Source organism: Agelaius phoeniceus, chromosome 13 (assembly GCF_051311805.1).
Source record: "Agelaius phoeniceus isolate bAgePho1 chromosome 13, bAgePho1.hap1, whole genome shotgun sequence".
Classification (NCBI taxonomy): Eukaryota; Metazoa; Chordata; class Aves; order Passeriformes; family Icteridae; genus Agelaius; species Agelaius phoeniceus.
The window spans coordinates 1,021,425-1,048,002 of NC_135277.1; the positions used below are offsets into that span (position 1 = coordinate 1,021,425).

At 57.1% G+C, this 26,578-nt stretch overlaps 1 protein-coding gene across 11 annotated transcripts in view; it reads left to right on the forward strand.

Moving 5' to 3' along the window:
• Positions 1-13,402, forward strand: part of TLE3 (TLE family member 3, transcriptional corepressor) — a 30,251-nt gene extending 16,849 nt beyond the window's left edge. For 3 of the 11 annotated variants that reach the window (XM_054642249.2, XM_054642251.2, XM_054642250.2), the window contains exons 8-20: positions 930-1,134; positions 2,478-2,494; positions 4,927-5,046; positions 5,452-5,502; positions 5,629-6,004; positions 6,482-6,663; positions 7,255-7,331; positions 7,484-7,733; positions 8,516-8,763; positions 9,588-9,735; positions 10,351-10,501; positions 11,352-11,428; positions 11,999-13,402. In XM_054642249.2, coding sequence (XP_054498224.2) covers positions 930-1,134; positions 2,478-2,494; positions 4,927-5,046; positions 5,452-5,502; positions 5,629-6,004; positions 6,482-6,663; positions 7,255-7,331; positions 7,484-7,733; positions 8,516-8,763; positions 9,588-9,735; positions 10,351-10,501; positions 11,352-11,428; positions 11,999-12,106 — 2,010 coding nt within the window. In that variant the 3' untranslated portion in view covers positions 12,107-13,402. Of the gene's footprint in view, positions 1-929; positions 1,135-2,477; positions 2,495-4,926; positions 5,047-5,451; positions 5,503-5,628; positions 6,005-6,481; positions 6,679-7,254; positions 7,332-7,483; positions 7,734-8,515; positions 8,764-9,587; positions 9,736-10,350; positions 10,502-11,351; positions 11,429-11,998 lie in introns of all 11 variants that reach the window. The other 8 variants (XM_054642253.2, XM_054642256.2, XM_054642255.2 and 5 more) reach the window with 5 other exon arrangements.
• Positions 13,403-26,578: the final 13,176 nt, after the last annotated feature.

Here is a 26,578-nt window from a genome sequence, read left to right on the forward strand (position 1 = left end):
CCAGCCATGGTGTGTCTCTGCCTCCTGGGTGGGATTCCTGGGGTTTTTTATTTAAATCCTTTTTACTGCTGGAAAAGCCAAACTAACCATGTCCTTGGGGATGCAGGATTGTCCTGGGGAGAGGCCTGTGTGTGCTCTGCCACGGGCTGTGCTCTGCCACGGGCTGTGCTGTGTCCTGGGGCCATCCCTGGGCACCTCTGCCCTCCTGCTAACCCCTGGGGCCATCCCTGGGTGGCTCTGTCCCCCTTTTAACCCCTGGGGCCATCCCTGGGTGGCTCTGTCCCCCTGCTAACCCCTGGGTACATCCCTGGGCACCTCTGCCCTCCTGCTAACCCCTGGGTACATCCCTTGGTGGCTCTGCCCTCCTGCTAACCCCTGGGGCCATCCCTGTGGCCATCCCTGGGCACCTCTGCCCTCCTGCTAACCCCTGGGTACATCCCTGGGCACCTCTGTCCTCCTGTTAACCCCTGGGCACCTCTGCCCTTCTGCTAACCCCTGGAACCATCCCTGGGCACCTCTGCCCTTCTGTTAACCCCTGGGTACATCCCTTGGTGGCTCTGCCCTCCTGCTAACCCCTGGGCACCTCTGCCCCCCTGTTAACCCCTGGGTACATATCCCTGGGTGGCTCTGTCCCCCTGCTAACCCCTGTGGCCATCCCTGGGCACTTCTGCCCCCCTGTTAACCCCTGGGGCCATCCCTGGGTGGCTCTGTCCCCCTGCCAACCCCTGTGGCCATCCCTGGGCACTTCTGCCCCCCTGTTAAACCCTGGGTACATCCCTGGGTGGCTCTGCCCTCCTGCTAACGGGGCTTCTCCTTCCAGGCACCCAGCGGGGCGGCTCCCGGCGCGACCGGGCCCGTCCCATGGCGGAGCGTCCCTCGCAGCCCCTGTGCCCCGTTCCCCCCTTGGCTCACTGGTGCTCTCGTTGCAGCAGCAGCAGCTCCAGGCCCAGCACCTGTCGCACGCCGCGCACGGCCCCCCGGTGCAGCTGCCTCCGCACCCCTCGGGGCTCCAGCCGCCCGGCATCCCGCCCGTCACCGGCACCAGCTCGGGGCTGCTGGCCCTGGGCGCCCTGGGCAGCCAGGCACACCTGGCCGTCAAGGACGAGAAGAACCACCACGACCTGGACCACAGAGGTGAGGGGATGCTGCTGTTGCTGCAGCCACAGCTCTGCCACGGGTTGGTTGGAAGGGAGAGGAGGGTTAAAGTGATGCTTCCCACTGTATTGGGGTGCTCCCAGCTGGATTTGGACGCTGCCAGGGATCCGGGTGTCTGGGCACCCTGTGCCCACCTGTGCCAGGGTCTCACCGCCCTCACAGGGAACAGTTCGTTCCCAGTATCCCACCCAAATCTCCACTTTTCCACTATGAAGCCATTCCCAGTCTCCTGTCCCTTGTCCCCAGTGCCTCTCCAGCTCTTCTGGAGCCACTTTAGGCCCTGCAAGGGGCTCTGAGCTCTCCATGGAGCCTTCCCTTCCCCAGGTGAACATTCCTAGCTCTCCCAGCCCAGCTCCAGCCCTTGGAGAAGCTCTGTGGTCTCCTCAGGAGTTGCTCCAGGTCCCTCAGATGTTGGTGGAACTCCCTGGTCCTGTCATGACTCATTTCCCACCACCCTATCCCTTGGGTCAGCTGCATTCAGATCATAGGATTGCCCTTTTAGGGATGCAGAATTCCCTAAAATGGTGCTCAGCCTTTGGTGGAGCCTGGCTGCAATTCCTGTGCTGTTCCTTAATGGGAAAGCAGCCTTCACCCTCCTCCTCTTCCTCCTCCTCTCCATCACCATCATGGTCAGGGATCCAGCTCTGTGCAGCAGGAACTTGGTGCTTTCCCCATTATTTGGGATCTGAGACCATCTGTTAGCAGATGGAAGGATCTATGGGTCCAGCTGCAAACCTGCGGTGTTCAGGGTTGTCCTGGCAGATCCCCCTGCCCACCAGCACAGGAGGATTTGGGATATTTCCACTCTGCCATGGGCAGGGCAGGTTCCCACAGCCCCTCTGGGTTGCTGGGCTCTGCTGGGGGATTTGGGGTGGGAAAAAAAGCAGTGAGACAAAAGTATTGGTAGCAATGCTCCTGCTCCATTCCTTCTCCTGCGTGGATTCAGATTGCCAGAGATCCCGGGGGAAATGTATAATTTGGGCACAAAGGAGGGGCTGAACCACCTCCTGGGTGTGGAGCTGTGCCCCCCGGGACAGACACCTGGGGCTGCTGCAGTTCCCTTTGGATCCAGGGCATTGCCAGCTGTGTTTGGCCAGATAAATCACATGGACAAAAAGGGGCAGGAATTGGATGGGAGAGATGGATGGAGGGAGATTCTAAAGCTGGAGAGAGCCCAGACAGGGCTTGAGTTTAAGGGTTTGAGTTAGGAGCACGAGGAGGTTCTGGGTTTATTTTTCTGGTTTAAGACTTATCCTAACTTGCTTTTTTTCCCTGTCTCTGTTTTGGCTGTGCCCTCCCCTCTGCCCTGGCATCTCCTGAAGAGCGAGACTCAAGTGCAGTAAGTCCCATTCCTTCCTTTTGCTCCCACTTTCTGGTGGCTGCACGGCTGAGTTTTATTTATCCCTTAAAAACCCACCTGGTGCCTTGGAGCTGCAGGGCTGCCTTTGGCACAGGTCTTATTAAATAATAAACCAGGCAATAAAATCCCTCATCCTGCCTGGAAGAGCTGTGCTGGGATGAGAGGAGTCACCTTCTCCATAGTGGTGGTGGTTTGGAAATGTGATTTAAATCTCTTTGCTTGTGGCAGAAGGTCAGGAAATTCCATCATTTTGGTTGAGTGAGCGTGGTCAGACCCAGATCCCCTGGGTGGTCAGGGAAGCTGGTTCATTCCTCACCGCTCCCCCATCATCTGGGCTCACCTGATCTGGGATGGGGTTGGTTAATTCTCCAAAGTATGCAGGACTCGGAAGCTCAAGCAGCTCCTAACCAGGGAAATCCCTGGATTTTGGAGCCGCCTTGGAGGCTGCCCATGGGATTGGTTCCCTGGGAGCAGGGATGGAGGGGGTCTGGAGGGTGCCAGGAGCCAGGCAGGGGCTGCCCCGCTCATGGAACGGGGCTGAGCCAGCAGCTCCCAGCCCGGTGTCCAGGGAAAATGGGACCTCAGCATGGAAAGGGCTGTGAACCATCGGCAGGGGCAGCGCAGGGAGGCACTGCAGGTGTCCAGGCGGGGCCCGGCCGCGTCCCTGAGCAGTGGGGCCGGGTCCAGGTGGGGCTGGGTGATCCCAGAGCTCGTTCCCCAGCGCAGCGTTCTGTGTGAAAAGCTGCCAGGACACAAAGGGCGGCTGAGCTGCGGCTTGGCAGCGATTTCCTGCCAGCCCCGAGCCCACAAACGGCCCTTTGGAGAGCGGGGAAGGGAAGTGCTCTGCGAGGGGGGAGAGGCAGAGGGGAATTGGGCGTCATTAACCCGCTCCTGGGGCGGGCAGGGGGCCGTCGGAGCCGGGCAGCTTCCCAATCCATAAACTGCGAGCCGGGGTATTCCCCGTGGAGGTTTAATGTGTGCGATAATCAGCGTTAGTCATTCATATTTTCCCCAGCCTTTGCCTGTGCAATAAAAAATATTTAGTTCCTTGGCGGCGGGCCAGGAGCGGGGCTGAATGGATCGATGCCTCTAAATGCCTGACATGATTCTCTGGGAGCTGCGAGGGTTTTCAGCATGACTGCCTGGGAAGAAAGAGCTCCGTGTTATCCAAAGCTGCTTAGTGGGGACCGAGGAGAAACATGAACTGCTTTGGTTCTCCCTTTCAGCTGGGGAAGAAAGGCGGGCACGGCTCAGGAGCGGCGGGGCTGGCAGGCTGGGGGAGCGGGGATGGATCAGGGAGAGAGCAGGGATGGATCCTGCTGATCCCAGGGACTGAGTGGGGAATGTGCAGGGAGAGAGCAGGGATGGATCCTGCTGATCCCAGGGATTGACTGGGGAATGTGCAGGGAGAGAGCAGGGATGGATCCTGCTGATCCCAGGGACTGAATGGGGAATGTGCAGGGAGAGAGCAGGGATGGATCCTGCTGATCCCAGGGACTGAGGAGAGGGAATGTGCTGGGAGAGAGCAGGGACGGATCCTGCTGATCGCAGGGACTGAGTGGGGAATGTGCTGGGAGAGAGCAGGGATGGATCCTGCTGATCGCAGGGATTGAGGAGAGGGAATGTGCAGGGAGAGGGCAGGGATGGATCCTGCTGATCCCAGGGATTGAGAGGGGGAATGTGCAGGGAGAGAGCAGGGATGGATCCTGCTGATCCCAGGGACTGAGGAGAGGGAATGTGCTGGGAGAGAGCAGGGATGGATCCTGCTGATCCCAGGGACTGAGAGAGGGGAATGCAGGATCAGGGCCAGGCATCCTCCTTGTTGTGCTGCTGTTTTCCTCCAGCATTCCCTGGGAATGCCAACATCTCCTGGGCTTTGCTGCTTGGAGCAAGGGCAGAATTCCCCTGTACCATGGCACTCCTGGTCACGTGGGTTTTCCAGGACATTTTGTGGATGTCCTTTGGCTCCAGGGCTGGGATGCAGCCATTCTGTTGCTCCTCCTGGCTGGAGGCTCCCAGCTCTGCCAGACGGAGAACTCCTGGGCTCTGGAGCTTTCCTGGGAATGCCAGGATGTCCTGGGCTTTGCTGCTTGAGGCAAGGACAGAATTCCCAATGAGCAGAGCTGTGACTTGGGCACTGGGCTTTGCCATTCCTGGCCATGTGCTTTTCCCAGATGTTTTTATAAACAACCTCCTGCGTTTTCCTGCTATTGCAGCAGAGGAGCTCGGGTGTCCATGGGCATCCCCACAGCATTCCCAGTGCTCCCAGTGAGGCTGTTGCTGGATCTGTCCCCTGGATCCTGTGGCATGGCGGGGACCAGGGGGTCTCATCCCTGCTAGGACAGGGCTGTGCTGCTCATGGAGCCTCGTTTCCTTCTGCTCCCCCTTCAAAGCTTCTCCCATCCCCACAGAATAATTCCGTGTCCCCCTCGGAGAGCCTGCGGGCCAGCGAGAAGCACCGGAGCTCCACGGACTACAGCATCGACTCCAAGAAGAGGAAAGCGGAGGAGAAGGACAGCATGAGCCGATATGTGAGTGACAGTGACGGCTCTGAGGCCACGGGGACACCTGGGGCAGCACCTGGGGGCAGGAAGCGGGATTGGGGTGGTGCTTTCCAGGTGTCACGTGTGTCAGCTGGGATAGAGAACCGTGGGATCATTCAGGCTGGAAAAGACCTTGGAGACTGTGGGGTCCAACCATCCCTCAGCACCGCCAAGGCCACCATAATCCATGTCCCCAAGTGCCACATCCGCTCCCCTCGCTGACTGCACCCCTGCCCTGGGCAGCCCTTTCCAACACCCGACCACCTTTTCCATGGAAGAATTTCCTCCCTGATCTCCAGCCTGAATGTCCTGCTGCTGTTGGGGGTGGTTTGGCTCCTCAGAGGGCTGATCCCCCCCCCCAGTTTTTGGGGTGTGACACATTTTGTGTTCCAGGACAGCGATGGTGACAAGAGCGATGACCTGGTGGTCGATGTCTCCAATGAGGTGAGCTCTGGGTTTGGGATGTGGCAGGTGATTCCTTAGGGACCTCCCCACACCGGCCTGAAGGGGAAGCCGGAGGGAGCCCTTCCTTCCCACTGTGGGAATTCCAAGGCTTTTCCCACCTCTCAGGACCCTGCCACCCCCCGGGTGAGCCCGGCCCATTCCCCCCCGGAGAACGGCCTGGACAAAGCCCGCGGGCTGAAGAAGGGCGACGCTCCCAACAGCCCGGCCTCGGTGGCCTCCTCCAGCAGCACTCCCTCCTCCAAGACCAAGGACCTGGGCCACGTATGTCCCCTCTGGGGGTGCCTGGGGCAGGGTGTGGGTCCCAGCAGCTGGAGCTCACCCCTCCTTCTCCATCCCTTCTCCCCCCAGAACGACAAATCCTCCACGCCCGGCCTCAAGTCCAACACTCCGACGCCCAGGAACGACGCTCCCACCCCGGGCACCAGCAGCACCCCGGGGCTGCGGCCCATGCCCGGCAAGCCCAGCGGCATGGACCCCCTGGGTGGGTACCAGTGTCACCACGGTGTCACCAGTGTCCCCAGCACAGCTTCGGCTTGTCCCTGTCCACGGGGAACAGCAGCTCTGGGGGGATTGCGTTTATGGGGAGTAAGGTTTATGGAGGATTGCATTTATGGGGGATGAGGTTTATGGGGGACCTCATCCAATGGTGTGAGGAGGGAGATCTGGTCATGGAGTGAGCGGTGTTGGGATGAGGGGACAGAGCCTCAAGCTGTGCTAGAGGAAGTTCAGGTTGGACATCAGGAGGGATTTCTTTGAGAAAAGGGTGCCCAGGGAGAGGTGGTGGAGACATCATCCCTGGAGGCGTCCAGGGAAGCGGCACTCAGTGCTTTGGGATGGGAGGAAGGTGGTGTTGGGCTAGGGGTTGGACTCCTCCATGGTGTTGGGTTTTTCTGTGGCTCTGCTCTGCTCTGCTCCCTGCCCGTGTGTCCCAGCCCTGACTCTGTCCCCGCTCTCCCAGCCTCGGCCCTGCGGACGCCCATCTCCATCGCGGGCTCGTACGCGGCGCCCTTTGCCATGATGGGGCACCACGAGATGAACGGGTCCCTGACGAGCCCCGGCGCCTACGCGGGGCTGCACAACCTCCCCCCGCAGATGAGCGCGGCTGCCGCCGCCGCTGCCGCCTACGGCCGGTCACCAATGGTGAGCTTTGGAGCTGTACGTAGCACTTTTAGCTCCTTTCTCGCTGGGGGGAGGCCTGGGGGGGCTCCTGGGGGCTGGGAGCTTGGGGCTGCTCCTCAGAGCCAGCTGGGCTTTGGAATGAAGGGGTGGGGATGGAGATGGTTCTTCGTGGGGTGACGTGCATGTGCCACTGGGTTGGGGTTTCTCCTTCCCGTTCCTTGGCCCCTTATCCCATTCCTCAATCCCCTTCCCGTTCCTCTCACTGAACTCCTGTTTTAAGGCAGAACAAGGAGTCAAACATTGCCACTGAGGGAGGGATTGGGGTCTCTGCCACTGAGGGAGGGATTGGGGTCTCTGCCCTCGGGGTGCCAGGCACAACATGGTTGATCCCATCCCTAGGGGCTTGGGAACAACACAGGGAGAGGGAGCGTGTCCCACCTGGTTCTTGCAGACCCAAAACCTTTGGCTGGTTCCCCTTCCTGCCAGGGGGAAATGCCAGTTAGCTTTGAGCAGCAGGGGAAAAGCAGGAGCTGCCCAGTGTCCCCAAGGGGTCATGGATGGGAAGCCGTGTGGCATTCCTGGCCTCACCCGTGTCCGTGCATCTCTTGGCAGGTTGGGTTTGACCCTCACCCACCCATGCGAGCCCCAGGCCTGCCCTCCAGCCTGGCATCCATCCCCGGAGGGAAACCGTAAGTCCCGCTTGGATTTTTGTGGGATCGCAGGGGACGAGTGGCCGGGAGGGAGACGAGGGAAGCCTTCCCCCAGGGCTGGCACTGTGAACGCGGCGTGACAGCCCCCAGGAGCTCCATCCCTGGAGCTGAGCCCTTTCCCACCCCGGCAGGGCGTACTCGTTCCACGTGAGCGCGGACGGGCAGATGCAGCCGGTGCCGTTCCCGCACGACGCGCTGGCGGGGCCGGGCATCCCGCGGCACGCGCGGCAGATCAACACGCTGAGCCACGGCGAGGTGGTGTGTGCTGTCACCATCAGCAACCCCACCCGCCACGTCTACACCGGCGGCAAGGGCTGCGTCAAGATCTGGGACATCAGCCAGCCCGGCAGCAAGAGCCCCATCTCACAGCTGGACTGCCTGGTGAGGGCTGGAGCGGGGCTGCTGCTGTCCCCAGAGCTGTGTCCCCTGCCCTCACCCACCTCTGATGCTGTTCATCATCCTCGCCCCGTTAACATCAACATCTCCTCCCCACATTGTCATCTGTGTTTCCTCTTTCCCCCGCCGCCCTCCTTTCTTCTTCCCCCCTTAACACCCTGTTGCTCTTCCCCGTTACCAACTCTTTGTCTTCTGTTACTGTCTTATTCCTCTTCCCGTTATCTCTTTCCCCCTTTAAATTTCTCTTTTCCTCTTCTCACCACCAATGTCCCTTTTCCTCTTCTCACCATCAAATGTCCCTTTTCCTCAAACATCCCTGTTCCTCTTCTCCCCGTCAACATCCCTTTTCCTCTTTGCCCACCAACGTCCCTTTTCCTCTTTCTCCACCAACGTCCCTCTTCCTCTTCTCCCTATCAACGTCCCTGTTCCTCTTTCCACACCAACGTCCCTGTTCCTCTTCTCCCCATCAACCTCCCTTTTCCTCTTTCCCCCACCAACATCCCTTTGCCTCTTTCCCCATCAATGTCCCTTCTTCTCCCCATCAACGTCCCTTTTACCCTTCTCCCCCATCAACGTCCCTTTTCCTCTTTCCCTATCAACATCCCTTTTACTCTTCTCCCCCATCAACGTCCCTGTTCCTCTTTTCCCACCCCCTTGCACTCCCTTTCCTCTTCCCTCTCCACATCCCTTTCCCTCTCTCACCCCCATAACCCCCTTTCCCTTCCACCACCACTCCCCCGTCCCCTGACGGTCCCGTGTGTCCCCAGAACAGGGATAACTACATCCGCTCCTGCAAGCTGCTGCCGGACGGCCGCACGCTGATCGTGGGGGGCGAGGCCAGCACGCTGACCATCTGGGACCTGGCGTCGCCCACGCCGCGCATCAAGGCCGAGCTGACGTCCTCGGCGCCCGCCTGCTACGCGCTGGCCATCAGCCCCGACGCCAAGGTGTGCTTCTCGTGCTGCAGCGACGGCAACATCGCCGTCTGGGACCTGCACAACCAGACCCTCGTCAGGTGAGCCCCGTGGGGTCCGGCTGCTCAGGGCTCCTGGGCTGGCGAGGACCTTAAAGGTCATTTTTATCCTGTCACGGTCATTTTTTGTCTTCTGCTGGTGTTCCTTTTCCTCTTCCCCCACAACGTCCCTTTTCCCCCACAATGTCCTTTTTTCTTCTCTTTTTGTCAGCGTTCCTTTACCCCTTTCCCTACGTCCCTTTTCCTCTTCCTTTTGTCAGTTTTACTTTTGTCATTGTCCCTTTTCCTCTTCTTTTGGCAACATCCCTTATCCTCTTCCTTCCATCAATGTCCCTTTTCCTCTTCTTTTGTCAACATCCCTTTTTACTTCCATCAATGTCTCTTTTCCTCTTCTTTTTGTCAGCGTCCCTTTTCCTCTTCTTTTGTCAGTGTCCCTTTTCCTCTTTCCCTTCCCCATTGCCATCTCTTTTCCCTTTCCCCCCATCATGGTCCCTTTCCTCTTCCCCCCCCATCGATGTCCCTTTCCTCTTTTCCTTGGGCAAAACACCTTCCAGTATCCCAGGTTGCTCCAAGCCCCGTCCAACCCGGCCTTAAACATTCCAGGGATGGGGAGTCCCCCATCCTGTCTGGGCTGGAGCCAGGAACACCCTCTGATGATGCTGCACCATTTCCTGGTGCTCATCCCTAAACCAGCCCAGTCCTTGGCCAGGCTGGAGCTCCTCATCTCAGGATGCTCCTGGGTGGATTTCCAGGAATATTTGGCGTGGACGAGCCACATGAACATCATCTGAGCACCTTGACCGCAGCTCCGTGCCTTTTCTAGCACTCCCCTTGCAGAATTCCATGATTTTTTCCCTGCTCCCAAGGCAATTCCAAGGGCACACAGACGGGGCCAGCTGCATAGACATTTCCCATGATGGTACGAAGCTGTGGACGGGGGGCCTGGACAACACGGTGCGCTCCTGGGACCTGCGGGAAGGGCGGCAGCTGCAGCAGCACGACTTCACCTCCCAGGTGGGCAGGGGAAGGGGACACAGGGGTACAGGGGCAGGGATCCATCCCCACGGGAAACACGGGGTCCTGCTCAGCCCCTGGCTCCTGGGAGGGGCTTTTCCTGCTGGGAAAACAGCCCTGGGAGCTCTGACCGTGGCTGTTCCCGCTGGTTTCGGGGTGGCCCAGGAGTGCTGGAGCTGCCTGGGTCTTGTGGCAGCTCCTCTTTTCCATCCTTGCAGGGTGAGGCTGCTGTTGAGGAAGCAGCTCTTCCCATGGGATGCCTGTGGATGTCACAGGGTTCTCTGGGTGCCCTGGGGGTGGGATGAGAGCAGGGGTCAGGGATCAGGATCCTGCCTCCTCCAGCAGAGCCTGCCAGAGCCCTGATCCAGAAGGGCAGAGCTCTGGGACCTTGTGTCCCATTGGCAAGGGCAGCAGTATCCATGGGGATGGAGCCATCCCAACCCAGAGATCTGCCTCTCCACACCTGCTCCATCCATCTGGGGCTGCAGCTCCAGCAGTGCCACAGATCCCACAACAGTTGGGTTGGGAGAGGCACCTTGAGGATCTCTCTTCCCACCCTTCCGTAGGGGGCCAGGAATTCCCGCTGATCTCTCCATATCCCACTTCTATCCACAGATCTTCTCCCTGGGATACTGCCCGACGGGCGAGTGGCTGGCGGTGGGCATGGAGAGCAGCAACGTGGAGGTGCTGCACCACACCAAGCCCGACAAGTACCAGCTGCACCTGCACGAGAGCTGCGTGCTCTCCCTCAAATTCGCCTACTGCGGTGAGCAGCAGGGCAGGGATGGGCACCCTGCAGTCCTGGAGTGGGCTGGGCTGGGAGAGATGGGCACCCTGCAGTCCTGGAGAGGGCTGGGTTGGGAGAGATGGGCATCCTGGAATCCTGGAGTGGGCTGGGCTGGGCTGGGTTGGGAGAGACCTTAAAGCTCATCCCTGGGGCACCTTCCACCTGACCCCACCCCAGGACATCCTCATGGATGGGGATTGTGGGATCATGGAATGTTTGGGGTTGGAAGGAACCTTAGATTGGGACTCTGCCCACTGTCCCAGGGTGCTCCAAGCCCCGTTCAGCCTGGCCATGGACACTTCCAGGGGTGGGAGACAGGGATAGCCATGAACTGCAGGAAGGGACAGTGCTCAGTGCAGCTAGGGGGGCTGAGCACGGATGTTTCCTGCAGGATCCAATCCCATGGATGCTGCATTTGGGGTTTATTCCCATAAACCCATCCTGGCTGTGGTGAGGGTTATTCCCGTAAACCCATCCTGGTTTTGGCAGTGTTTATTCCCTGGGTTATTCCCATAAACGCATCCTGGCTGTGGTGGGGGTTATTCCCATAAACCCTCCTGGTTTTGGCAGGGTTATTCCCATAAACCCATCCTGGTTTTGGCAGGGTTATTCCCATAAACCCATCCAGGTTTTGGCTGCAAACGGCCACAGAGCACCACTGGAGGTGGGAAGCAGCACTTGGATTGTCCCAGCAGAGTAGGGCTGGACAGGACTCCCCAGGGAACCTCCAGGTTTTCCTGTTTCTCCCAAATCTCTGGGCTCAGACAGGGAAGGGTTGGGGAGGTGGCACCGGCAGGGTTCAGCTGCTGATCCCAAATTCCCAATGCAGGGAAGTGGTTTGTGAGCACTGGGAAGGACAACCTGCTCAACGCCTGGAGGACGCCCTACGGAGCCAGCATCTTCCAGGTGGGAGAGCTTGGGAAGGGCACGGGGTGGGGGCTGCTCCCACATTCCCATTCCCAGTTATCCTGGACAGAGGGGAGACCCTTCAGGACGGCTGGGTTGGTGTCAGAGGTGGGATGTGGTGCTGACCCCACCATGGATGCTGCGGGGAGCACGGAGCGTCCATCCCGGCCCGCTGGGTTCTGTCTGTCCCACCCTGCTGGGTTCTGTCTGTCCCACCCTGCTGGGTTCTGTCTGTCCCACCCTGCTGGGTTCTGTCCGTCCCGGCCCGCTGGGTTCTGTCTGTCCATCCCGGCCCGCTGGGTTCTGTCTGTCCATCCCGGCCCGCTGGGTTCTGTCTGTCCATCCCACCCTGCTGGGTTCTGTCTGTCCCACCCTGCTGGGTTCTGTCTGTCCCACCCTGCTGGGTTCTCTCTGTCCCACCCTGCTGGGTTCTCTCTGTCCCCCACCCTGATGAGTTCTATCTCTCACCTTAATGGGTTTTCTCTCCCACCCTGCTGGGTTCTCTCTGTGCCATCCTGATGGGTTTTTGCTCCCACCCTGATGAGTTCTCTCCCCTCCTGCTTTTCCCAGTCCAAGGAGTCCTCGTCCGTGCTGAGCTGTGACATCTCAGCGGATGACAAGTACATCGTCACGGGCTCTGGGGACAAGAAGGCCACGGTCTACGAGGTCATCTACTGATCCTGGGATGTGCAGCCCTCGGGAATGCTCCGGGAATGCCCAGGGGAGGCCCCGGGCCCGGCCCAGCTCCACCCGGCACCCACCACACTCGGATTTATTTGGAGATCTGCAACTCTGGCACACATGGAAGCCCTAAACGGATTTTTATTTGGTTTTAAGGTTTTGGGGTTCCTTTTGATTTTTTTTTTTTTTGGTTTTTTTTTTTTTTTTTTTTGGTTTTTTTTTTTTTGGTTTTCCGGTTCTTTCCGTCTGGCTTTGGTGGCACTATAAAGGACTCCTTTTTTTATTGGGACTTTTTTTTTTGTGCATCCTGCATAAGACTTGTGAAAAATGTAAATACTGGACTAGGAAATAGCGTGGGAAGGGGGGGACCCCTCCCAGTACACTTAGCTGTGTATTTTTGTCTGCTGTAATTGTATTCCACTGATGGTTTTGGTGGTGGCAATTTTATTCTGGGGGTTTTTTTGGTTGGTTTTTTTTTTTTTTCCCCTTTTTTGTTTTTTGGGGTTTTTTTCCCCCTCCTTTTCCTTCCCCCCCCTCCGGAAGTGTCCGTGGGGACTTTGCCATCCAGGCTGAGCAGAGATGTCCACTGGTGAAAAGTTGTTCCTCCTGTCGTGCGTCGTGTGTTAGTGATGGTGGGGAATCGCTCGGATCCTCAGCTACTGACGGGACATCAACACAATCACCTTGGGGTTTGTTTTTTATAGATGGATTTATGGATTTATCCTTATTTTTCCTTTTCCGTGCTTGGATGTTTGAAGAAAAGGGGAAGCCCACGCAAGCCCTTCTTGGTCTTCGGACAGAAGCAAATGAGGAGTGATTTCAAAGAAAGCTTAGAAAATTCAGCTCAGGGAGCCACGAAAGATAATAGCAAACTTATGTGTTTTGTATTCAAATGAAAGTAAAGAATTAGAATTGATAACCTTGGAAAAAAAAAAAAGACAAAAAAAATACAGTTTTTTTTAAAAGCGAAAAGTTTACTAACAAGTAGGGTTTGTGTGTGGTGGGGGGCTGTTTGTGGTCCTTGTGGGCTTTATGGTCTTGTGTCTTCTGGTTTTATGGAGCAACTCCCTCCCCCCACAGGCCTTTTGTACTAAAGGGTTCCAAAAAGGACAAAAAAAAAAAAAAAAAAGAGACAAAAAAAAGAAAAACGAAGACCTAACGGGAAAAAAATAAAAGTATTTGTGTAGCAGAAGTGCTCACCTGTATCGTAGCACACGGCAGAGGATTTTTATACCACATTTTTATGGATTATTTTTGGCGAGTTGGATCTGGTCCAAAAGGTAAAAAAACAAATGTTTGGTTTTTTTTTTTTTTGTTGAGGGGTTGAGGGGAGATCGGTTTGGAGAGGAGGATGGAGAGGTGGGGCCTGGAACTGCAGCCCTCCCAGGAGCCTCCATCCCATCCCTCTGAGGGCTCCATCCCATCCCTCCCGCTGCTCCCAGGGCGGGCAGAGGAGCTGGGGAGGAGGGGAGAGCTCTCCTGGTGTTCCCAGGGCCATGAGAGGGATCTGAGCTGGGCTGGGGGGAATGTTCCAGGCCAGGGGTGGCTCTGTGGGAGGGTGGGATCAGTTTGGGGCGCTGATGATCCAAGGAGGGAAACGTTCTCTAAAGCTGCTTTTAGGGAAAGGCATTTTAGGGTGGTTTGGCTCAGATCAACCACTGCCCCTGGGGCCGGCAGAGCCTTGGAGGGGGCCAGGGCTGTCCCAGGGGTGTTTTGGGCTCTGTTTTTGGGATCTGAGGGGGCAGCTCTGCTCCTGCCTGCACCCTGACCCTGGGCACGGCATTCCCGGCTCCGTGGCCTTCGGAGCGCCGGCTCCGCACGGATGGGGCTGTGCTGGGAAGGGCTGGGGGGCTCGTCCCTGTCCCCAGGGCCCCCCTGGCAGTGGGGCCACCCCCAGCTCGTGTCCCTCAGGCTCCCAGGGCCCTACAGCTCGGCTGCTGGGCTTTCCCCCCGGAATGGCAGGAGTGAAATGCAGGAATTACGCGTTCCGGAGCCGCCCGGAGCCAGGCTCTCAACTTCACACCAAAGTATGTAGCAGAATCTGTACAGCTGTTAATAACTACCACTGGTTTTTGTAAAAAAGGGCCAAAAAGAGAAAAAAAAAAAAAAAAAAGAATAAAAAGTCAATGTACTGAAGCTCAACCGCAAGCAAAGTGTCTCTAAACCATGGAATTTCAGTGAGGGGTGGGAAAGGCAGGAGAAGGGAGGGTTGGGGGACACAGGACAGCCCTGACAGGGACCCCCGAGTTTGGGAGTGATGCTGGAGGTGGGATGGAGCCCAGGATCGATGGGAGCAATTCCCAGCCCTCCCCTGAGCTGTGCTGCCGAGGGCTGGGCTCCTCCGGGCATCCCAAACCCCTTCCCTCCCTTTCAGCACCCTGGCGCTTCGCTCCTGCCGGGATTCGGGGATGCAGGAGAGGGCTGGGGCCAGGGCATCCTGCCCCGGGCAGTGCCCATCGGCTGCTCCCAGGGCCCGGGATTGCAGCAGCGCCATTCCCAGCGGCATTCCCGAGCTCCCGGCCCCGCACCCTGCTGCACACAAAGCCCTTCCCTGAGCGGGGCCAGCTGGAGCGTCCAGCGGGGCTCCGTGATGGATCCGAGGTGACAGGACCTGCTGCGAGGGAGGCAGGGAGGGATGGAGGGATGGAGGCAGGAGCAGCGCGCTGCCCGCCCCGCTAATGGGCAGGCAAGTGCTCGGGAGTGCATTTCCATCCCCTCGGAGGCTGGGGCTGGCACGGGGACCATTAAAAGGTCGGAATGGCAAGGAATCCTTTGTTGGGAGATGGGGAGAGCCGGGGCAGGGGAGGGGAAGGGACCCCGAGTGGCTCTGGCTGCGCTTCCAGCCCTGGGGTTCCCTTCCCTCCCCAGCTGCCCTCGGCGCTCCATGGGGGTGGATTCTGCTTTTCCCAATGCTGGGGAGGAGCTGCTGGGCTCTCCCATTCCCATTTGTGCTGTCAGATTTTATAATTCAGTTATTCCCACCCCCCTGCTGCCATGCTGGAATTTTAAATTCTAAATCCATGAGGGCTTTTTAAAGGTGCTCTCAGGTCAGGCTAGGCCCACGCTGCCAGAAAGGCAGAGCTGGAAATGGCCAGAAAAGCGAGTGGGAATGGATTCCCCAGGATCCTGAGGATGTGCAGGTGGAGGCAGGCAGGGATTTGGTCCTGGAGTATCAAAGCTGCTTTTCCCAGGCTGGGGCTGTGTCCCTGAAGGGGAGCACTGGGAAAGGGGTTGGGGGCAGCAGAGCCGTGCTGGGCCACGCCACATTCTGTGTCCCATGCCATGTTCTGTGTCCCATGCCATGTTCTGTGTCCGTGCTACGTTCCATGTCCTGTGTCACATTCCGTGTCCCGTGCCGTGTTCTGCATCCCGTGCCGTGTTCTGCATCCCATGCCATGTTCTGTGTTCCATTCCATGTTCTTTGTCCCATGCCATGTTCTGTGTGCCATGCCATGTTCCATGTTTCATGCCACATTCATGCCCTTGTGTCCCGTGCCACGTTCTGTGTCCCAATCCAGGTTCTGTGTCCCGTGCCACGTTCCGTGTCCCATGTCATGTTGTGTGTCCCGTGCCATGTTGTGTGTCCCGTGCCATGTTGTGTGTCCCATGCCATGTCTTGTGTCCTGTGCCATCCCCAGCCCAGCAGCAAGGCAGAGCACACACCCAGCTGTGCCCAGGCACCTCCACACAATCTGCCCACCAGGGAATCCGGGATAACGGGATCCCTTTCCCATCCCTTCCATCCCTTTCCCCTCCCTCCCCAGCCCCGTTTCCCGGGTGCCACCCCCGGCTTGGGGACAGATGGTGGCGGCTCTCGGGGACACCCTCAGCTGCTGCCGCCGCCTCCGAGCGCGGATTCTGCTGGCACCGCTCCCTTGGGCGGCTCTGCCTCTGCAGCGCAGCAGTTTTAATTACAGTAATTGAGCCATAATGAACGATTGTGCGGGGCCGCGGCGCTTTGTTCGGGCTCCGGGGGTGGCATCGCCCCGGCCGCGCCTGCCCTCCCATCCTCATCGTGCTCCTCTTCCCGGAGCTGGGGCTTCCCGGGATCCCGCTGGAAAACGGCAGGGACGGCTCAAAACCCCTTTGGCTTAATCCGAAACAAAAACAGAAAAATATCAACAAGCAGAGCCGAGGCGGAAAGCAAAACAGCCCGGCAGGAAAAATCCCAGCCCTGCTGGAAAAATCCGCCCTGGGGCTGGCACGGGGGGCTGGTGGCACTGGGGACAAGGGACGGGACACGGGGAACAGCTTCCCACTCCAGAGGGCAGGGATGGATGGGATTTTGGGAAAGAATTGTTCCCTGGGAGGGTGACGGGCTGGGATGGGATTCCCAGAGCAGCCGTGGCTGCCCCTGGATCCCTGGCAGTGCCCAAGGAACACCCTGGGACGGTGGGAGGTGTCCCTGCCATGGGCCTGCATGTCCCTCCATGTCCCTTCCAACCCAAACCATTCCAGGATTCCATGATCCACCCCAAAACCCCCCTTTTCCCTGGATTCCTGTCCCTGGCATTGCCACTCCTGTCCCCAGGGCTGTCCCCTGACATTCCAGGCTCCTGTCCCATGGCCCACCCTGCTCAGGGTCTTTGGATTTGCCCTAAATCCTCTCCTCTGTCCCCACCGATGTGGGATGGGCCTCCCTCATCCTGCTGAGCCTGGAGCATCCCAGGTTTCTGCCTGGCATTGCCCATCCAGGGTTTGGGAATGCTGGGAGGATCAGGATGGGTTTGGGGGCACCTCTTGGAGAGCCCTGAGAGAGCCCCAGGTGCAGCCCCGCTCTCACCCCTGGGGGATTTTGGGGTTTTTTGGCTTTTCTGGGCAACAATAAAAACTTTCATTGGAGCAGAACCTCGGCTGGCCAAGAGGAGCCTCGTTAATTCCAGGGAATTGTTTCATCTCGGCTCAACAGGAATAATGAATTTTTTTTTTTTTTACTATTTTTTTTTTTTTTTTTTTTTACAAGATGAGTTGGTGAGCAGCCAACTTCCTCCGGGGGAATTCCTGGGGAGTGTTGATCCCAGCTGGAATTTACCTCAGGGCGGGGGGGGGGGGGGGGAAATATTAAAAAAAAGGAGAAAAAGAGAGGGGAAAAAAAAATAAAAAGAGAAGGTTTTAAAGGCTCAAATGCTGCTATTCATAACAACGTGTGATTGAGCTCAGCCTTTTCCTGACAGCTCCCAGATGGAGCCAAGGCTTTTCCACAACACCCTCACACAACACTTCCCTCCAGAGCCAGCTCCAGCCCCAAACAAAAACTGGGAGCACACAGAGGCCTCGTTGTCCTCGGGAAAGCCACGGAGCCCCAGAGGCTGCAGGGACCCCCCTGAGCTGGGAAACCCAGCCCAGGGCTGGGGGGGCCTCTGCACCAGGGTGTCCCCAGGGCTTTGGGGTGTCCCCAGGGTTTTGGGGTGTCCCCAGGGCTGAGCAGTTCAGTGTTAATCAAAAAGATAAAAAACGGCATTAAAGCACTGCTGGGGCAGCTGGGCCTTAATGAGATCTGGGAGATTTTTTTGATTTAATAAACTCTGTGCGTTTCCAGGCCGGGAGAGCACCCAGAGGGCTCCCGGCTGCAGGGGCTGGTGGCGCTTGGCTGGCACCGTGTCCCCTCTGCTTCCCCCGGCACGTGCAGGGACGGACATGGAATATTCCAGCAAAGGGCCAGGACCCAAGGGAGCAGCAGATCCATGGGTTTGGGGAGGCTGGGAATGCAGGCTGGAAGGGCAGAGCTTCCCGGCACGGCATTCCCGGTATGGCATTCCCAGTATGGCATTCCCGGCACGGCATTCCCGGCATGGCATTCCCAGTATGGCATTCCTGGCACGGCATTCCTGGCACGGCATTCCCGGTATGGCATTCCCAGTATGGCATTCCTGGCACGGCATTCCCGGCATGGCATTCCCAGTACGGCATTCCCGGTATGGAATTCCCGGCATGGCATTCCCAGCATGGCATTCCCGGTATGGCATTCCCGGTATGGCATTCCCGGCACGGCATTCCCTGCTCGGCATTCCCGGCACGGCATTCCTGGTATGGCATTCCCAGTATGGCATTCCCGGTATGGCATTCCCAGCATGGCATTCCTGGCACGGCATTCCCAATATGGCATTCCGGTATGGCATTCCCGGTATGACATTCCTGGTATGGAATTCCCTGCTCGGCATTCCCAGCATGGCATTCCCGGCATGGAATTCCCGGTATGGGGTTCCCGGTATGGCGTTCCCGGTACGGCATTCCCGGCACGGAATTCCCAGTATGGCATTCCCGGTATGGCATTCCCAGCATGGCATTCCTGGCACGGCATTCCCAGCACGGCATTCCCGGCACGGCATTCCCGGTATGGCATCCCCGGCATGGCATTCCCGGCACAGAATTCCCAGCATGGCATTCCCGGTATGGCATTCCCAGCACGGCATTCCCAGCACGACATTCCCAGTATGGCATTCCCGGTACGGCATTCCTGGCACAGAATTCCTGGTATGGCATTCCCGGCACGGAATTCCCGGTCCGGCATTCCCGGTGCGGAATTCCCGGCGGGATTGGGAGCACAGGGCAGGGTTTGGGGACAATCCCGGGAGCGGATCCCCGGCAGCCCAGGGACCTCCCCTGTTTACATCACTTGTGGGAAGATTTCACTGTGAGCATCTGATGTGAAAAGCTGCGATAAATTATGTATTTTTGAATAAAGGAATAAAATAAGAAATAAATAAGAAATAAAATGCTGTGAGGTTCAGAGTAAAAACCTGTAGGTTTGGCCATTAAAAAAAAACAAACCAAACAAACGAAAAAAAAAAAAACACCAACAAACCAAAAACCCCCCAAAAAACCCCAAAAATCCCACTAAATAACTATTTAGTGCAATAGAACGCCCTCCCTGCGCTCTCCGGCCCTCCCTGAATCCGCTGCTCTCCCCTCCCCTTTCCCAAGGCTTCACCCCGGGATCCTCCCTCTGGAAGGCGGCGGCTCTGGCACGCACTCCCCGGACCACCCTGGGAAGCAAATCCCGGTAATTTATGGGGAGGCTCAGCTGGAGCCTGGGTTGGTTTGGTTTTTTTGTTGGTTTCTTTTTTTTACCTTCCCCCTCTTTTCCTTTCTGTCCCGACCATAAATTTTTCATGGAATTTACGGAGCACCAACAAATCGCCAGGGAAGCTGGTGGCACCAGGGACGCTCCTGGAACCTCGCTGGGACTCGGAATCCAAGGATGTCCCCGGAGGTGCAGCAGGGGACAGCAGCATTCCCCTGGGAATTCTCCTGGAGCTGGGAATGCAGCATCCCCCTGCCGCACCAGGGGCACATCAGGAGTGTCCGGGAGGACACAGGATCCCACAGCCAGCCCAGGTTTGGGGATACACGGAGACAGAGCAGCTCCAGGCTGGGACGAGCCAGGCCCTGCCTGTCCCCATCCTAAACATCCCCAAATCCCCATTTCCAAGATCCTCCTGGCCCGGGAAAAAGAACGGAGCAGAGAGAAAAAAAAAAACAAAACAAAACAACAAAACAACCAAAAGCCCACCCCAAATCTTATTTTTGATTCGGGGAAATGAAGGGGAGAGCTCGGGGCTTTGCCCTGCCTGCCTGGCTGGCTCAGCCCGTGCTCCAGGAGCCAGGGATGCTCCATTTCCAGCTGGGTGTGGCAGCTGGGATTGCCCGGGGGGATGGGGCTGGAGAGCAGGGACAGCGCCCGGGGTGCACCCGCTGAGGCCGAGGGGATGCCAGGATTGCCAGGGAGGCGGCCAGGGCTGCTGGGGAAGGTGCCAGGGGCGCTGGGAGGATGCTGGAGCAGCTGGGGAAGATGCTGGGATACCTGGAGGAGGCGCCAGGGCACCCAGGGAGTGTCGGGGGACAAGGGCAGGGCACCTGGAGGGGATGCCAGGGTACCAGGGGCAGGCGCTGGGGCTGCAGGGGAGGATGCCAGGGCTCGAGAGGATGCCAGGGGAGGATGCCAGGGCTGCCAGGAGGGTGCTGGGCTGCCTGGAGGAGATGCTGGGGCTGCTGAAGAGGATTTGGAGTACGCAGGGAAGGCGCTGGCAGCGCTGGGGCGGATGCTGGGGTACCCAGGGAGGGTCTGGGGAGGATGCTGAGGTACCCGGGGCAGATCCGGGGCCGGTGCCAGGATTTTTTGGGGCTGCTGGGCCGGCTGCCGGGGCTCCAGGAACGCTGCCAGCTCCGGCGGGGAGGATGCCGGGGCTGCGGCTCGGAGCCATCCATTGTGGCTGCCGAAATGTTTCGGAATCAGTCGTTTAATGAGAACAAAAGAAATTAATTGGTGGTTTAGGCCTAATGAGACCGCTGTGCAAATTAACAGCCCTCATCAGCAGAAACAAACAGACTCCTTAAACGAATCGCGGCCCTTCCCGAGGGGCGGGGGGGGCTCGGCGGCACCATCTGCGCGGGCAGAGCCCCCGGCCCCCGGGCAGCGGCGATCGCGGCGCTTTCAGGCGGGCGCAGCTTGACACCGGCAGCTCGGAGCGGGATAAAGGCGAGGCCCCGGGATTTGCATCTGAAAGGGGCGAGACGCGGCCCCGGGCTCGCGTTTAGCCCCCATTGAGGCCGCACAAAGGGGGCCCCCCCCGGGCCGGCTGCCGGACCCCGCGGATCCTCACACTGCCCGTTTGTTCCCGCTGTTTACTTAAGACGTTCCTCAATTCCCAGCGAGGATTTGGATTTCGGGGCTTGGTTTACTTTCTGCCGGCAGGAGAAAAAAAAAAAAAAAAAAAGAAGAGGAGGAGGAGGAGGGGAGGAAAAAAAAATATCTGTCTGATCTTTAATAATCAAAGTAATTAGAATAATCCTTTCAGGGCTGAATGGGGGATTATTTCTTCGTGTCATTTTAGTTTCATCCTCATTTTGGGCTCCTAAAACGTGGAAAAAGCACTTCAAAAGCCCCACTGTAGTCGCGGGCCCTCTCGACGCTCCTGGAAATTCCCACCCAGGCGCCCGCCGAGCCCCCGTTCTCAGGGAAAAGCGCCTGTTTGGCTGCAGCCGATTTATTTATTTCGGGCCTGGTCAAATAAACAGCGGGGCCGGCGAGATTTGGGGCTCGTTTGTTGTTTGGCTGTCTCGGGCAGATAAGGAAGCCTTTGATGGAGAGCAGGGACTTTGTGTGTCTAATCTGAGCCCGGCAGCGCCGCTGAAACGCGGCCGAGCCTGCGGGGAGCAGTAATTACATCGGGGGATTAAAAGGTCCGAAACCTCACCTATATTTCACTTTTGTAAACCAGCGAGGAACAAAGAATCCTTGGCTCGCCCCGAGGAAAGAATAATTGACACAATTCGCAGGCTCGGGATGATTATAATGTAAATAAACGCGGCGAGGAGGAGGAGGAGGAGGAGGAGGACGGGGCTCGTTTAGCCCTGGAAGTTTTCAGCTGGGTTTTAACGAGGGGATAAACACGGCTTCAAAAAACAGCGCTAAGAAAAGCCCCCAAATCCCTGTTTTTTTACCCCAATTTCCCGCTCGGGGTGCAGCAGGGGGAAGGATCCCACGGGGAGCATCGCCCGTGGCCCTGCCGGGAGGGAAATGGCCGGGAATGGCGGCAGGCAGCGAGCAGCAGGTACCCGGCGCTGTGAAGGATGGTTAAAATCATGGAATTCGGGAATTGTTCCTCCAGGGAAAGGCCTCCGAGAGCCTCGGTTCCGACCGTTCCCGCAGCACTGTCAAGGCACGTCCCCAAGTGCCACATCCACGGGGCTGCTGCTGGAATTAGACAGCAACAGGGCCGGGAAAATCCCTAAAATAGAAAAATTAATTATAAATTTTTTTTTTTTTTTTTTTTATTTTTTGGGCCAGCTTGGCTTCTGATTTCAGGTAAGAAAAGGGAGCAAGCTGCCATTGGAAGCTGAAAGGCAGGAAGGGTTTAAGGAGTGCAGGGATGATCCCAAATCCAACCCAGGACGGGTTTAAGGGGTGCAGGGATGATCCCAAATGCATCCCAGGAAATTTTTAAGGAGTGCAGGGATGATCCCAAACGCATCCCAGGAAGTTTTTAAGGGGTGCAGGGTTGATCCTGACTCCTCTGGGTTCTCAGAGCCCGGGATGAATTTCCCAGGCTCTGATCTCCCTCCATGGAGCTCGGGCTCTTTCCCCATGGAAAAGCAGGGGGGTGTGAGGAGCCGGGTGCTTCTCCCGGGTTTTTCCAGGCACGGGGACACACTCCGGGTTCGGGGCTTGGAACGATCCCCAATTATCAGAGGGAAAAGGGCAGGAACGGGAGATGGAGGCGGGAGCCGGGCGCGGGGGCTAAATGCCGGCCATAAATGCATTCCCATTAGGAAGTCAATACCCGGCTGGCAGCTCCTGTCTGTGCCGATCCCTCATTAGACAAAGCCTTGACCTTGACCTCATTGTCCCGTTCGCCGGGAGCCAGAATCCCGGGACAACTCGTATTGGCGCGCTAATCCATAAATATTGATTCATTGTTTGCAGTGTAATTTAAATGTCAGTTAGAAGCCCGGGGCAGATAAAGATCTGTATCAACAATAAACTGGAGAGGCCATAAATCCCTCGGGCTTCCAATGGAGCGGCAGCGCCGGCGGCCCGCGAAGGGAAAAGCAAAAACAAAGGGAAAAGCCTCCCCAAAGCCCCGTTTCCTGCGGGTCGGAAGGAGGGAGGAGATCGATTATCCGGGGGCAGCCCCGAGCTGGGTGGCCCCGGGACAGCGGCGGCTCCGTGGCCACTCCCGGTGTCCGAGGGGAGGTTCCAGAGCCCGAATTCTGCTGGGCCCGAATTCTGCTGGGCCCGAATTCTGCTGAGCCCGAATTCTGCTGAGCCCGAATTCTGCTGGGCCCGAATTCTGCTGAGCCCTTGTCACTCCCCCTCTTCCCCCTCTCTCTTCCCCCTCTCTCTTCCCCCTCTTCCCCCTCTTCTCCTCATCCTCCTCCAAGTCCTTCTTCTCCCACAAACGCCCTAAATTTCATTTATTTTCTGTCCCCTCTCAGGAGGAGGGGGAAAAATCTCCACCCATGATTTGGGGTCAGCCCCCAGCCCGGAGAACCCCGAGGTTTTGCCAGCAGTGCAGTTTTTGGGGTTATTTTCCCTTTCAGTAACAAGCACTGGGATGTTTTTTCTTCTCCCGTATCTCCTGGAAGCAGCCCCGCAGCTCGTTGTGTATTGAGCTCTATCGGTGACTTTAAAGGGAATCTTTTCCATCAGATTTGCAGCGGGATAATCTCCTTACTCTGCTTGACAGCAGGAAAAACCACAGCTCAGAGACTCCACCGCTGCTGTGGAATACGGGGCCAAAAATTGACATTTTTCCAGGGCTGGAGGGGAAAATCCTGGAGATTGGAGGGAATGGTGGGGCCAGGGGTTTATTCCCACCTTCCCAAGGGCGGGGATAGCCGAGATATTGGGAAGGAATCCTTCCCTGGGAGAGGCTGGGATGGAATTCTCAGAGAAACCATGTCTGCTCCATCCCTGGGATGGTGGGAGGTGTCCCTGCATCCATGGGCAGATTCCAGCCACATTTTATGGGAAATCTGAAAGGATTTGGGTCCTGGCAGGGCAAAACCAGCCCCAAGTCCAACCCCAACTCCGTGTGAGTGCTTTGGTGGGATCAGGGAATCCAGGAGGGGTTTGCTGATCCCGTTGGGGTTTGGAATCCCAAAATTGCTCCAAGCACCTGGGGATAGGCCTGGCTGGTGGGAATTCCCCCTCTGGAATGGCCACAGGAAAAGTTTCCAGTTCCCAGAGTTTTAACCCTGATTCCCAGGGGAAAATCAGATTTGGGCAGGAATTTGTGTCTCGTGATTTCATTTAATCCTCACAGGATTAAAGTTATCTCAGGGTCCTCAGGATCTGCTATTCCCCCCTCCAGCAAATCCCAGCCCTGGAATTAATCCCCTTCCTGCCCTATCCCATCACCAGGGCAGGATGAGGAGGGTGCAGCTCCAGCCCTGCTGGATCCTCCCAAACCCCCTGGAGCAGAGGGAATCCCTAGGATTCGAGCCCTTTCCTTGCTTTCTGGCCTATCCCAAATCCATTGGGAATTTCACCCCCTCCTGAAGGACATTCCCAAGGATGTGCTCGGCTCCCTGTGCCTTCCAGGATGGATCAATCCCAAAATTCCCTCGGAGCAGGGAAGCCAGGCAGGGCTCTTTGTCCATTAGTGGAGCATTCCCAAGGCCTCAAGGCTCCCTGCTGGATGTGTCCCTGTAATTGTGGAGAAAACTCCTCCTTTGTAACGATCGGATCCAGATCAATCCATGACCTATTTTCCAATCAGCCCTCCACAAAAAAAACCAAAAAAAAAAAAAAACCAAAAAACCACCCCAAACCAAATCCACAAAAACACTTTAAAAATGATTTGTTGTGATCGCCCAGCTCCCCCAAATCCCCCCAAGTATTCCAATCCCTCCTTCCCAATCCTTTATCCCTTAAGGTTCTTTCTGTTTCCATGACCAGGATTCCCAGTCCCGGATCAGCCAGGGGGGGAATTCCAGCGCCGCCGTTCCCAAAGCCCCCCCCTGGTTAAGCCGTGTGGGATTACAGCCCTGTAATCTTTGGGAACACATGTTGGGAAGGATAAAAGCAATTTTGTTGGGAAAACCGAAGGCCACGTTCAGCCGGAATCAGCTCCGGCTGCACGGAGCTCTCACCCCTCGCAGGCCCCGTGGGAGGAGGGAATTAAGGGAAATAAAACCCAAAAAAAAGCTGAATTTTGGCTGTTTTCCTCCGGATTGGTCCAATTTGCCGATGTGTGCCCGGGCAATAACTCCAGCCTGGGGTTTTCTCGGGCTCGGAGCTAATCTGGATGTAATTCCCGAGCCCCTGGCGAGGCCCAGCCGGGGATTAGGGGTTATATAAATGTAATTTCCTAATTAATCAGCACGGGGCCAGCCCCACACGGGGTTTGTCACCAGCGGCGGCACCCGGAGCTCGGCGAGAGCCAGGGAGGGGTTACATAACCGGGAAAGATCCGGAAAATCCACGGCCCTTCCCACTGCTCCAAACCCCCAAAGCGACACCAGAGAAACCCCAAACGGACCAGGATGCCCCAAATTACTGGGATTTGAGCCTTTTCTGGAGATCCCAACATCTGAAAGAAGGAGGATTTTGTTTTCTTCCCCAATATCCCATGGAAAAACTCATTCCACTGGCTCCCGGAAAATAAACCGGAGCGTTCCTTGGCTGCCCTATTTTTCCAGGTGTGTTCCACCAGCACTAATTAACTAATTAACTCTCAGGTAGATTGGAGCACTCCAGCCTGCAAATGCCAAAACAAATCCTGCCATAATTCCCAGGAATCCTTTTCATTAGCAGCTGCCTAATTATCCCATTAATAGCACATCCCGGGAGACGGCGTTCGCTTGGCAGGCAAATATTTGGGATGAAATGAGCAAACACGGAGACAAACAGCTCTGTTTACCCAGGGATCTGGGAATGCCAAAGGGGTCAATTCCCAGAAAAAAAAATGGTCATCCATGGAAAAACCAATGTTTGGTCCGGGAGGGCCACGAGGACAAAGAGGGGGCACAGCTGGGCAGGGGCTCCCGTGCTGGTGTCCCTTGGGGAAGGGATGTGATTCCCAGAAAATGGGGGGTGGGAAAGCAAGGATGATGTCATGGCAGGATGACGATGTCACAGATAGATGATGTCACGGAAGGATGATGTCATGGTGGGGAGATTACATCATGGCGGGAGGGTGATGTGGTTGCACTAAGATGGTGCTGTGGTGGGATGATGTCATGGCAGAAAGATGACGTCACAGGAGGAGAATGATGTCAGAGAGGCAGGATGGTGTGTAGGGTTACGTCATGGCGGGAGGATGATGTCATGGCAGAAGAATGATGTAATGGTGGGGGATGATGTCATGATGGAATGATGACATCACGGCTGGGCGGTGGTGGGAGATGATGTCATGGTACAAGGATGTTGTTGGGATGATGCCACAGCAGGAAGATGATTTCATGGCAGGATGATGGTGATGATGTCATGGCAGGGTTATGATGACGTCACAGCAAGAGGATGATGACAATGATGATAATGATGATAATGATGTCACAGCATGATGATGACGATAATGATGATGATGTCACAGCAGGATGATGATGATGATTACAATGATGACAATGATGATAATGTCACCGCAGGATGGTGATGACATCATGGCAGGAGGATGACGTTCGTTCCTGGGATAACAAAGCAGGAATGTCGCCTCAGCTCGGGACCCTCGGAGGAGGAGAGGAACAGGCAGCACCTCGGGAATTCCCGTGATCCCAGCGGGCACAGAGAGGAAATCCCGCACTTCCCATTCCCACACTTCCCATTCCCAGCCCCTTCCCGGCGGGCCGAGGGTGCCGGGACCCCGCCGGGAGGGAGAATGAGGCCGTGCCTGGGAAAGCAAAGGTTAATCGGAGCTTTGCCAGGCTGGCCTTGAATGAGCCGAGCCTAAAATGCAGCTCGGCCGCAGCCGGAGCACAAAGGGGCTTTGAGCCCATTGTGAGCCCGGGCTGGGACCACACAAGGGA